The sequence below is a fragment of the Phalangium opilio genome, unplaced genomic scaffold (assembly GCF_054372755.1).
Source record: "Phalangium opilio isolate 3A_F unplaced genomic scaffold, DU_Popi_V2 ptg001170l_1, whole genome shotgun sequence".
Taxonomy (NCBI): domain Eukaryota; kingdom Metazoa; phylum Arthropoda; class Arachnida; order Opiliones; family Phalangiidae; genus Phalangium; species Phalangium opilio.
This window is the reverse complement of record NW_028324255.1, coordinates 12,311,627-12,324,602: the sequence shown is the minus strand read 5'-3', so window position 1 is coordinate 12,324,602 and position 12,976 is coordinate 12,311,627. Positions and strand designations below refer to the sequence as shown.

Here is a 12,976-nt window from a genome sequence, read left to right as displayed (position 1 = left end):
GTTCAATGCACATCTGTTAGTATTGAGAGAACTATCTCCGCTGGTGCTGATCTCATCGTTCCTACACGTTGTAGACTTAATGCTGAAACTATAACGAAGACAATGTGCCTCAAGTCCTGGTTTAAAGAAATTAAATAATAAAGTTTCAACTTGAAGAATCAAACTTTATACAAAAAAATGTACATTTGTAACACTTCAAATAAATTGTATGGCACTTCATGATTCCAAAATACTTATTTAGTGGTAGTAGAAAATGTTAGCGGTTAATAGTGATAGTCAAAAATACCGTTACAATCTGGGTATTTTGGGCCTCTGATATCTTTTTTTTCTTCTCTATAATTTCAGAAGGGGTTTTCGGTTCAGTTCAGTTATAACTGAAAACTGAACTGGTCAGTTCGGTTTCCTGGCTGAACCGAACTGATAATTTCAGTTCAGTTTCAGTTCTTGAAAATCCTAACCGAAAAGTTTCAGTTCAGTTTCAGTTTTAGTCCAAAACCGATTTGAACCGAACTGTGGGAAACCTTATGCGGAAGAGAGGTATTTGAATCAGTATCCCGTAATGTTGAAAAATTCTTCAATATAATTATAGACATATCAGAAGCGAGAAAAAATAAGGTATTTGCATATCAATTAAACTAATATAAACAGCGTTTTAAAGTGTTTAATTCAGGGCCACGATTTTATGTACTTCGCGTGGATGTGGTTTGTTAAAAAGGCAGGAAATTTTCAAACCAAAGGAATTAAAACTATGTCAATTATTGAAGAAGTTAAAGTATGTAAATATCATTTATTTTCATATCTATTCATTTGAATATTTAACTCTTTTCCCCATCTGACAGGACTCAGAAATACTTGAGCAAATGAAAATTCGTGCGAAAGGACCACCCCTGTGCCTAGTGGCGATTGATAACGGTAAAATATCAAAAGCAGTGATTGTCGGCAACGGATTCGAAATTATATTTAAGGATCATGAACTGAAACTCCCGACGATACTGATGACCTTGCTTTCAGCATATTACACTCAAGAATTGGACTACCCAATTGTGTTTCTTCAACCGATGGCCCTCTTTGCGAAATGGGTCATGAACCATTCGTATTATAAGCTTGGAAATAGAGCAGCAAAACTGGATAAGGAAATTAAAACACTGTGGCAATAATAAATGAATAAAGAAAGTGAAAATGTATACTGAATGATTATTATTAGCATTTTAAGCACACTTCCGAGAACCACATCAAGATCATATAAAGTGTTCTTAAAAAAGCGAATTTTAGAACACTTCGCGTCTTTAGAACACAATAAGAGCACAATATACGGCACACTATAAGAACGTTTACCCACTTCAAGAACACATGATTAGAATGTTTTAAGAACGCATGAACATATCAAGAACATTTCAACATCACTTTTAGAACATTTTAAAGTGGTCTTGTAATGATCCTGAAGTGAATGTGTTCTTAAATCGATACCAAATTTGGTGGTCTTAATGTGTGCTTCAACCATTCTTGGAATGATCCTGGAATTTGCAGTGTATCTTGGCGGTTGTTTAGAAGTTATAACATCCTCCCCACAATGGACACTGTTCATTCTGCCGAAACTTCTAAACGGTGTAACATTTGAACCGCTCGACGTATGATAGTTCCTCCTGGTAGTTGGACAGCTACGGCTCGGACGCGCCCATCTCGGAAAGGAAACACCTCTTGTATTCGTCCTAGTCTCCAGCTTTGGCGAGGAAGTTTGGGCTCCGATAATAGGACAACATCATCTTTCTTGAACTCTAAGACCCCATGGATTGGTTTACTGGCGTGAGCCGATTTGAGCTCTAGCAGGTATGAATGGTTCCAGCTAAGTTCGGTTCAAATCGGTTTTGGACTAAAACTGAAACTGAACTGAAACTTTTCGGTTAGGATTTTCAAGAACTGAAACTGAACTGAAATTATCAGTTCGGTTCAGCCAGGAAACCGAACTGACCAGTTCAGTTTTCAGTTATAACTGAACTGAACCGAAAACCCCTTCTGAAATTATAGAGAAGAAAAAAAAGATATGAGGCCCAAAATACCCAGATTGTAACGGTATTTTTGACTATCACTATTAACCGCTAACATTTTCTACTACCACTAAATAAGTATTTTGGAATCATGAAGTGCCATACAATTTATTTGAAGTGTTACAAATGTACATTTTTTTGTATAAAGTTTGATTCTTCAAGTTGAAACTTTATTATTTAATTTCTTTAAACCAGGACTTGAGGCACATTGTCTTCGTTATAGTTTCAGCATTAAGTCTACAACGTGTAGGAACGATGAGATCAGCACCAGCGGAGATAGTTCTCTCAATACTAACAGATGTGCATTGAACACATAACACATCCTTTGCAAGCTTGCTCAAAATTGGATATTCCACTTCATGAACTTTCCACCATTCAATAGGGTCAATTGTACGTCCTGAAACAGCTTCATCCAAATATTTCTGGACTTCAGACTTCTTGGATTTTTTAGAAGAATGCATATGCATGAGAAACTCATCTTCTAGTAATTCACCTTCCAGCTCGTTTTCCATCGGAGTTGGTTCTTGGCTGCAATACCAATTGTATTTTGATGTAATAAGATCTTTCAGGTTTTTCAGCATTCTTTTGTCGTACAAATATTTATGCTGCTTAAAATACTCCATTTTCAGTGCAGGGTTAAGAATAACTCCAATGAAAGGAAGTTCGTGTTTTTCTAAATCTGGAGCATATTTTTCCAGCTTCTTAATGGCAGAATTAATCGCATGTGTTAGAATATCGTCGTTTGTTTTGAATGACTGCAGCTTTACCATAAGAATATCCCAAGCCGGTATGTAAGAACAAATTGTCTGATGACGGTGCATTGATATGTGGTTGGTTGTCCTATGAAAGTGTTGCAGAAGGTCCTGCAACGACTCTAAAGTTTTCCACTCAGATTCGTTCAAAGCTAATGCGAACAAATCTCCATCCATACTTATAAGCGCATTTAAGGCAGATCTGAGGTAGGAAGCTCTATTTATCATTTCGAAGGTGGAATTCCAACGTGTTTTGACATCTATAATTGGGTTGAGTTGCTTCAGTTTTTGTAGTTTACAAATCTCTTGTAGCTTATCGGATTTCTGAGGTGATTTCCGGATTTTTTTTATGATTCGACGCAATTTCCTCATCGTCGTTTCTATTTCAATTCCAGACTCAGTGAGGATTTCATCTTCTTCCATTTCATCATCCAAATCAGCTTCATCGTGTATGTTTGTGGATGCCTTGAGCCCACTCAACAAATCCTGCACAGCAAGATTTAAAACGTGTGCCAGACAACGAACTTGGTTTTCTTTTGATGAAAAGGCGACCTTTATTTCTGCGCATCGAACGTCGAATTGTTGACAAAATGTATCATTGTTTCCTGCGTTGTCTAATGTTATTCCTGACACTTTGCTAGCTGGAATATCGAACTTCTCTAATGCACCCAAAAATGCGTTGCAAATGGATACACCACTGTGACTGCCTCTCACAACTGGGAAATCTAGCAAAATATCCTTTTTTCAAAACTGTTTGTCAAGAAAAAGATTTTCACACCAAGAAATGGTAAATTATTTCTGGAAGTCCACATATCCATTGTAAAGGAGAATTTTCCATTAACTTCCTAAAAAATAACTTAGTAATTAGTATTAATAGTGCTAGCTGCAAAATTTTAAATAATTATTAGCAAAGGAATCATTTTACCTTAAGCATTGCTTTTAAGCAGGTAGATTTTCTTTGGTATTCCTCAAGTAGATCATTGCGAACAGTATTATTCGAGAACAGTTGAGCCCTGGGATTACAAGTTTTAATCATTTTTATAAAAGCAGGAGCTTCGACTTCAGTATGCGGTTGGTCGTTAAGGACAATCCATTCTAAAACCGAAGTTCGAAAGTTCTTTTGGGAGAATTCCGAATCCTATTTTTCGGTTATATTTGTTAGTATAGCTCAAAGTGCTTCCTTAATTATGTACTACACTTACCTCCAAGCAAATTCCTTGGCGAGCCTTCTGAGATTGAACCACTTGTCCAATTGTTGGTTGTGAATGTGATTGGATCGATTTGTGATTTGTGTTGAAATGCTTTAACAAGTTCGATGTGCTGCCATTAGTCTTTCCGGAAATTTTGTATTTTCTACGAGGGCAGGATTATTTAGTTAATAAGAGGAATCATATGACATGACTTATCTAACTTTAGATTTGGCAGATAGATTATTAATTCCACATTAAAAAAAAATAATAAATATAAAATACTTACATTTTACTGTTTTTACAAAGCCGACACTTCGCATAGGAAACATTGTTACCTTGATTTTGTTCAACAATTAGATCAAAATGTTCCCAAATTCCGCTGCGGCGTTTCTTGGGTGCCGAAACCGAAACACCAATTTCATTAGTGTGGTCATTAACAGTATCAGTAAAATCAGATTCTTGATCAGAGACCCGTGATTCTGCAATTCCGTCCTCCTCCATGACTCGGATTTAATTAGTCCGGTACTGGTATTAATTTGAGTAAGCCAAGGGCTTCTCAGATTAAAACTACTAAAGTTAAACGCCAATTTTTATTTTTAGAGAGTCTAGTGAAAACGCCAATTTCAATGTTCAAAGACCACAAGCTCAGACTGCTTTTAAAGGTTTAGTTTTGGTTTGACTAAGTTCGCTCCGCTGGCACAAGAATATATATGTGAATTTGTGAAACGCGTGTAAGAATTTATAACTCCGCGGCCACAGCCCACTCGACCACGCATTCGAATGCGCTGTGCTGCAGAGCACCGCCTGATCCTCTCCGTCTTCTTACAGACTCGCGAAGTCGCACTCTTAAGAACCTTATCTTTTTCTGGCATTGAGGTTCTCTTCAGTTCAGTTTTTATCAGTTCAGTTTAAGAAAAAAACCGAACCGAACCGAAAACTGATCAGTTTAGAAATTTAAGAACTGAAACTGAACTGAAGCAATCAAATCAGTTTAGTCCCTTAACTGAACTGAACCGAAAACTGAACTGTTTGAACCGAACTGTGGGAAACCTTAGTTCCAGCGTTTCCAAAATTGATCGAGGATCATCTGTCTGTAGCGCAAACGTCTGACTAATTGTGTTCGGCTAACGGTTGGTGGCGTAGCTGCAAGGTTCTGACTTGGAAGACTTGTGAGGCGCTGGCCGATGAGGAATTGAGATGGGGTAATGGGAAAGGGCTCATCGACTTCGTTGAGGGTGTACGTTAACGGTCGTGAATTGAGCACTGCTTCTATTTCCGTCAAGCTGGTGGACAGCTCCTCGTGATTTAGGCTACTTCGACCCAGCGTCTTCTTTAAGCATTGTTTGACTGATCGCACGACTCTTTCCCAAAAGCCTCCCCACCAGGCCGCTCGTTCGACGATATACTTCCAACGAATATTTTTCTGACCCAAAAAATCTTGAAACTCGTTGTTCTCGATGCCGGAATAAAGCTCCTTTAGTTCTTGCTCGGCTCTCTTGAACGTTCTTGCATTATCCGAATAGACCGTGGTAACAAGACCTCTTCGTGCGACGAACCGTCGAAATGATAGAATGAATTTCTCAGTACTTAGGTCCGTCACCACCTCTAGGTGTACTGCTCTGGTTACTCCGCAGGTGAATAGCGCGATGTACACTTTTTTCTGATTCTCTCCTTCTCTTATGAATAACGGGCCCGCGAAGTCAATGCCTGTAGTTGCAAACGGTGGCATTTCCGATATTCGATCAGCTGGCAGGGGTGCAGCTATCTGAACTCCAGGCTTGGTGCGAAAACGTCTACACTTCCCGCATCGGTTGATGATCCTTTTTACTGACTGGCGTCCTCGAGTGATCCATAACTCCTCTCGCAATTGTACCAACGTGCTTTCCAGACCGCAATGTTTTACTTCTTGATGGGCATCCAAGGCGATAATTTCAGACAGCCATTGTTCAGCGGGTAACAGATAGGGGTGTTTTGATCCGTAGCTGATGTTCGCAAATTGAAGACGTCCTCCTACGCGTATGACGTTATTTTCGAAGAATGGTTGGAACTGTAGTATCTTTGATGTCTTTTCTAATGGTTGACTTTCCTGAAGACGCTCAAAATCCTCAGGATACGCTTGACGTTGAGTTTCTCGAATCCAATAGAGCTTTGATCCTTGAAGTTCTTCCGCGGTGACAGGGTTGGCAAAAATTATGTTTTTTTAAAAAAAAAAAAAAAGTTGTGTTTTTTATTGTTTAAAACACGATTTTTTGTTTTAAACTGTTTTTTAAACAAGTAGAAAAAAACAGTAAAAAAACACAAAAAAAACTAGTTTTAAACATGTTTAAATCACTCTTCCAGATCTAATTGTCTATATTGCCGGTCTCCATTTAAGCCACTACTCCCGCTACAACCTACTTGATTAAAAAAGGTCTTGCTTTGGACCAAGACAGAAAAAACAAACGATAAGAGTGACGTTTATCAATTGACTGAAGTCCCGATATTGCAATTTTTCTTTATTTATATTAATTTAATCCTTAATCAATATTTAATTCAATCAACTGATTTAACAGTTAGTCGATTTATTCCCTCCAAATTGATTGAAACTACAAATTTACGCATTTTCAAGAACAAATTAGATTTTCCGAAATTATTTTATGATATTAATTATTTTGAGCGTTCAATATTGAATAAATTTAGAATTTCAAGGTGTAAGAAATTGTCCGTGTGGAATTAGAACCAGGGACCACTTGAACCCAAAGCAAGTATTATACACCTAGACCAACGAACCACGAAACGTATAGAGAAGTAAAACACGAAAATAAAAATACTCCTAAATTTATAATATGAAGCTCTAAGACGCGACCTTCCGGGATTTAACCTGGTACCACTCGCAACCAGCGCGAGTATCATACCCCTAGACCAACGTACAACGAACATGTACTGCAAAGTCAAACAGGAAAATCAAGAGCTCCTAAAGTTTAGAATTTGAAGGTGTAAGAAAGGGTCCTTGTCAGGGTTGGCAAAAACTTAGTTAAAAAATTTTGTGTTTTTATTGTTTATAACACGATTTAAAGTTAGATTTTCGGAAAACATTTTATCATGAAATTAATTATTTAAAAGGGAGTACGTGTTGAGGATACAATATTTAATATTTGAAAAATTCTACTGACTGTTAAAAGAAAGAGCAAACGATCTTTTCAAAAGGAAAATATAATTTTTTTAATATCGGATACAAAATGAGTGTGATGCGTAAATTTGTACATTTAACCCCTAATGTCTAAATGCCTGATTTCTTTTGTGGCCACTATTCAGTCATTTCCGCTTCCGTACTTCCGAGTTTCTTGGTCAGAACTCATTATACATTTGAAACTTCACCACCCCTTACTTATTTGTAGGAGCTCATGTTTTCCGTTATCGGATTAGGCGTATTAATTTTAGCACTGTCAAAGGCCTGGCTTTATAGATTACGCGTAATCTGTTTAGAACAGTAAAATGTACCAACAGTGTAGAGAAACCACATAGGAAAAATGTTATTGCTTTGCTTTAAGTAGATGACAAAATAAGTTATCCATAATCATATTTTTGAATATCAGTCTTCAATACAGATTGGTAATGGATAAAACAACTGGTAGGGTCTCTAAACAATTAAACACACATTTGAAACAGTCGAATAATTGGAAGGTTTTGACTGGAGCTTATAATTTCTATTATTTAATCTTTTCGCTCATTTTCAAATAAAAAAAGAGTTAAAAATATTCGAAATTTTTCTCCATAAAAAAACATGTTTTAAACTTTTTGTTTAAAACGTTTTAAACAAATTAAAGTTTTTTTTCATGGCTGTTTAAAACAAGTTTTAAACCAAAGTTTAAAACAATTTGTTTAAAACTTGCCAACCCTGCGCGGTGAGTGATCCTTTGCGGCGATCATTGACTGTAGCTCTTGTATTGTAGACGAAGCGCATAACCCATGCGGTGACCCGGTAAAGACGGCTGACTCGGCTATATTTCTTCACATCAATCAAAGGCTCTGAGGCCGTAGTACAAAGGAGGGTGACAAGACTTCTTTTCTCCTTGAGGATTGATTCTTCTTCTAACTTGAAAGTCGTTCGTGACCCATCCGGCCATTGGTCTCTCTTTTCCGCAAGCCATGACGGTCCATTCCACCAAAGCGTACTGTTGATTAGGGTTTCAACTGAACAGCCGCGGGATGCCAGATCAGCAGGATTTTCTTTGCCGGCCACGTGACACCAGGAATGAGGGTCTGTCAGTGCCTGAATGTCTCGGACCCTATTTACGACGAAGGGTTTCCACTCCCTTGATACTCTTTGAATCCAATGCAGTGTTATCTGCGAGTCAGTCCAGCATGTATATTTCGTCACCATCCCCTCAAACACTTCCATAGTGCTTTTCAACAGCCTCGCTCCGATGAAGGCGGCCATCAGCTCCAGTCTAGGGATGGTAAGAGTTTTAATTGGTGCGACTCTGGTTTTAGATGAGATCAAGGAGACTCCTATTTCCCCGTCGTTTGTCTCGTAACGAAGGTAAATCATAGCACCATAGGCCACCTCGCTAGCATCAGAGAAAAGGTGGATCTCTCTTTCCGTGACTCGTCCTTGTACAGCTGAATAGTACCATCTTGGAATCCGGACTCTCTCGAATAGCTTTAGCTCCATCACCCAGGCGTCCCACATGACTTGTTCATCTGACGGTAATTTCTCGTCCCATGCAATTCCTTTGATCCATAACTTTTGAAAGAGACACTTTACTCTTATAAGGTAAGGAGAGAGTAGGCCGATCGGATCAAAGATTCTCGCTGCCTCTTTAAGGACTCCCCTCTTTGTGTCTTGTCTGTCTCTCAGAAATTCAAGCAGAGCGGAAACATCGAAAGTCAGGACATCTTCCCTTGGATTCCAGGATATACCCAGGACCTTTAGCAGACTGGAATCAGATTCTTGATTTAGCAAGGTGACGGTAGCTTGATCCTCAGACCACAGACTCGCTAGTTCATAGCAATTGGTAACCCATTTTCGCAGGTTCATTCCGGCATGGGCGAATATCTCTCGTGATACCCTGTAGATCTCTTTAGCTTCTTCAACGGTTTCTGTTCCTGTGACCAAGTCATCGACGTAAAGGTGCGTGGCCAACATTTTGCTTATGTCCGGATACTGCTTCAGAAATTTCTTAAAATGGTGCTGAAGAGTGGCTGCTAGCAGGAAAGGGCTTGAACCGACCCCGAAGAGAACTCTCGTCATTCGTAGATGTATTAGTTCCAGGGGCTCGTCTGGATTCGGGAGCTTCTTAATCCACAGGAAACGTACGTAGTTTCGTTCTTCGGTATTTAGGCATATTTGTAGAAATGCCTTCTCAACGTCGCTCATCAAGGCAATTCGGTGTCGTCTGAATCGTTAGAGTATTGTCAATAGGTCTGGAACAAGACTAGGTCCATTGTGCAGACAGGAATTCAAGGCAGGAAACCCTTTCTCATGTGAAGAAGCATCATGGACTATCCGCAGCTTTGTGGTGGTCTTGTCTTCTCGAATGACTGGGAAATGTGGCAGGTAATGTATTCCCTTTCTCTTGTATAAATCTTCCTCGGGGAACAGTTCGGCAAAGCCTTGATTGAGCAACTCATCGACGGCTTCTTCGTATCTCATATAGAGCGCAGGGTCTTGCTTTAATTTCTTGACTAGATAGTTCAGTCTCTTGGTGGATAGCGTAAGATTGTCGCCGATTTCATCTTTATTTGTTTTCCAAGGGAGAATCGTTGTGTATTTTTCATCTTCGTACTGTAGCGTGTTCTCATGATAGGCAAGTACTTGATCTTCGACTGCTGTTGTTTGGGGTTTATCTCTGATACCCAACGACTCAATCTCCCAGAAGTCTTTCAGTATACCATTCAGTTCACATTCCTTGATCCCCACTGTCATAACTTGTATGGAATTGACCGCAAGTGACTGATTCTGGACTCCATGTACTGACCATCCAAAGATAGTTTTCACAGCAACCAACGAATCATCCAGTCTCTTATTCTCTCCAGTGTTTAACGTCCAGAAATAGTCCACTCCAATCAGCACTGGAACCTCGTGCGGGACAGGTACTCCTTGTACTTCATCCATGTCGCCCAGCACTAATTTGCTTTCCTCCATTCGACATCGAATGTGCTCTCCAGGAACGGTTATAATAGCTCCGCTAATTGTTGGGACTTCTAGCGCCTCGATGTGGACGACAACCGTGGGATCCGTGACGCTCCGCAGCGTCAATTTTACTGTTCGTCGTACTACTCGTTCTGCCTCCGTCTTCCCGAAGGGAAATACGTTAATGGTTTCTGTCTTAGTGACTGGTAACTTTAAATGTCGAACCAAATCTTCTCGAACAAATGTCCCTTCACTGGCTCCGTCAAAAAGGCATCTGACGGGGGTTCTGATATCTTCCCCCTCGGCATATGTCACGATAGTTTGGAGAAGTAGTTTGCGTCGGATAGGTGTCTCTGGGGCTCGTGGAATGAAGGTTGTCATTGCAATGGTTCTCTTCTCAGGTTGCTGGTCGCTTGGTTTTACGTTGTCTTCTCTAGATGGATCAATGACTTCGCCGAACTTCAGACGGCAGATTGATGAATGGTGTCTCCTTTGGCAATGGGTACATTTTACTCCCGATGTACAACGACGTGCTCGATGTCCTTCAGTTAGGCATACGAAACATCGGTTTTGGTCTTTGATGATTTCGGACTTCTGTTCTATGGAAATGGCTCGACATAGCTCGGTTAGATGTTCAGAATTGTTGCAATATATACATAGTTTCGATACTGCTGTCTTGAGGACTGCTGCCGTAGGAATCCGGCTCTTTGGGTAATGCTACATCTTGAAATGACTGGGCTCGTTCTTTCCTCTCTGATTACTCCATCGTCCAATTTCTTGTCCACGGGGTTCTTCATCGGCTCGTTGATTTGGTCTGCACAAAGCAAGCGTTTTCTCTCTGCTCTCGACTTCTTGCTTACAATGTCTGAGAAGGTTTCCCGCATCCTGTAGCTCGTCCGGGTGCGTCTTGTTAAAGTCCAACAAGACCTCTTGAGGCAAAACTTGTGTGAGTATCGGGAACAAGAAAGAGCCGTAAGTTTCCATGCTTGTGCCCAAGGCCTCCAGACTTTTTATTTGGATTTCACAGGTGTCATAGAGCTGTCTCAGGGCTACAACATCTGTCGCTCTCTTCACTGGTTGCAAGTGTAGGAGTTTCACCATGTGAGTATTAACGGCGGATGACTTCTTTCCAAACTGATCAATGAGTTTATCTACGGCAGCTTGGTAGTTTTCGGCGGACGAAGTGTATCCTCCAATGGCTTGTAACGCTGGACCCTCAAGGAATGATTTCAAATACCCAAACTTGTCTACGGCCGCTAGTGTTGAATTACAATGAATCGAAGCTTCGAACTGACTCCAGAAGCCTTGCCAACTTGATGGGTCTCCTCCGAACTTTTGAATGGTCAAGCGTGGTAGCTTGACTGTAGCTTTGCGTTCAAAGTGTCTCTCATGTCCCACTCGTCCCTGAGCCTCGGTGAAAACTACGTCCTCCTGTCTTCGGTCCGGTATTGATTTCACAGCTCTTCTCAGTTTCGTTCGCCACTTTACTATTTTCTCTTTGTAATCCTCTGAGGCTGCTACCTCCGCCTCTATCTCGTTCTCTTCCATGTTCTCTTGGATGGCTGTATTGAGCTCGTTTAGACTCGTGTTTTTACTCTCAAGCAGCTCCAAGAGCTCCTCTAGCTCGTTTGTATCAAGATACTCTTCTCTCAAATATTGCTCGATTTGGTTCATTAGGATTGTTGTTCTCTGGCGAATGACTTTCCTCGCTTTCTTCGCTGCCTCCATATCTTTGGTGAATCAAGTTTACTGCACGCTCTTTCTCGATGTCTGACCTGCCGCAAAATATCTCCTCAGTCCTTGTCTCCCGGGTTTCGGCACCAATATGTTGCGACTCGACAGTTGCAGTAGGAAATGACTCACGAAAGATATGTTACTAAAAACTTTTATTGGTCATGTCCTAAACAGCTTAATTTATAAACCGTGCGTTTAACATAAATTTAATTAGAAAGGTTGACAAAGCGAACTATGGATACTCGATTAAACATTATACTCTAAACTAAAACTCTATTTACAACTGAGCTTTTACACTATGTTATCTCGTTTATATACAGTCTTATCTAGTTTTTTTATAATCATTAGTTTTTTAATTGAAAGCCATAAGTCTAGATTCTAGTTCGATTCTATTCAGTTCGTTATCTTGGCGGTTGTTTAGAAGTTATAACAGTAGCCCCATACTTATGCATTATTGGGTTATGTCAAGCCTTCAGGGAGCAGTAGAGAAGGAGACTTATTGTGGGGCAAACTAATATTTTACACCACTCGCCTAATCCTCCACAGAGGGTCGATAAAGAGGGGTCAAGTTGGTTCCTTCTTTGTATATTTGTTACAATTTTGTGCCCTCTCTCGAACAAAAAATGAACTATTTTCCAAAGGGTCTCGTACTGATTGGGCAACTACAGTCAGCGAATGCCTTTTTTCATGATCAACATCCTCACGAAAGGGCAGTTCAATTCAGGAGTTTGTGGGAACTCTGATGATACTTGACACGTGATAAACCAAGTTTTCCAACATCCCGCTTTCTCCCGTTTAGAGACGGATGTCAGCGCGTGCAATACCTCTCCTTTTCTACTCCTTCCTGGGTAAACTTGCTAAATGAAACAGGTACTTACTTTAACAACAGATACAAAACTTGAACCATCTTCTAGGAGTGGTATTGCATTAGGAAATCTTTGGAAATCCTCCAAACTCTTAACAAAATCTTCCGGGCGTGTTACTACTAAATACGAAAGCAACTCTCCAGATAACGCTCGGCACAGGAAACCAGTTGCAAACAACCAAAATGCGAATAACAATCTTTGGCTCAACTTCAGGTCTTGTCTTAGAGGAGTACCTTTATAATTAAATACATATTTCAACGCAATACAATGCAAG

The 12,976-nt window shown here is 40.0% G+C and overlaps 1 protein-coding gene across 1 annotated transcript in view; it reads right to left on the bottom strand.

Annotated features, from left to right (window-relative positions):
- Nucleotides 1–12,976, bottom strand: part of LOC149587320 (glutamate receptor-like) — a 36,176-nt gene that overhangs the window by 19,589 nt on the left and 3,611 nt on the right. Inside the window, exon 7 of the mRNA XM_089863559.1 lies at nucleotides 12,715–12,935. Coding sequence (XP_089719685.1) covers nucleotides 12,715–12,935 — 221 coding nt within the window. The remainder of the gene's footprint in view (nucleotides 1–12,714; nucleotides 12,936–12,976) is intronic.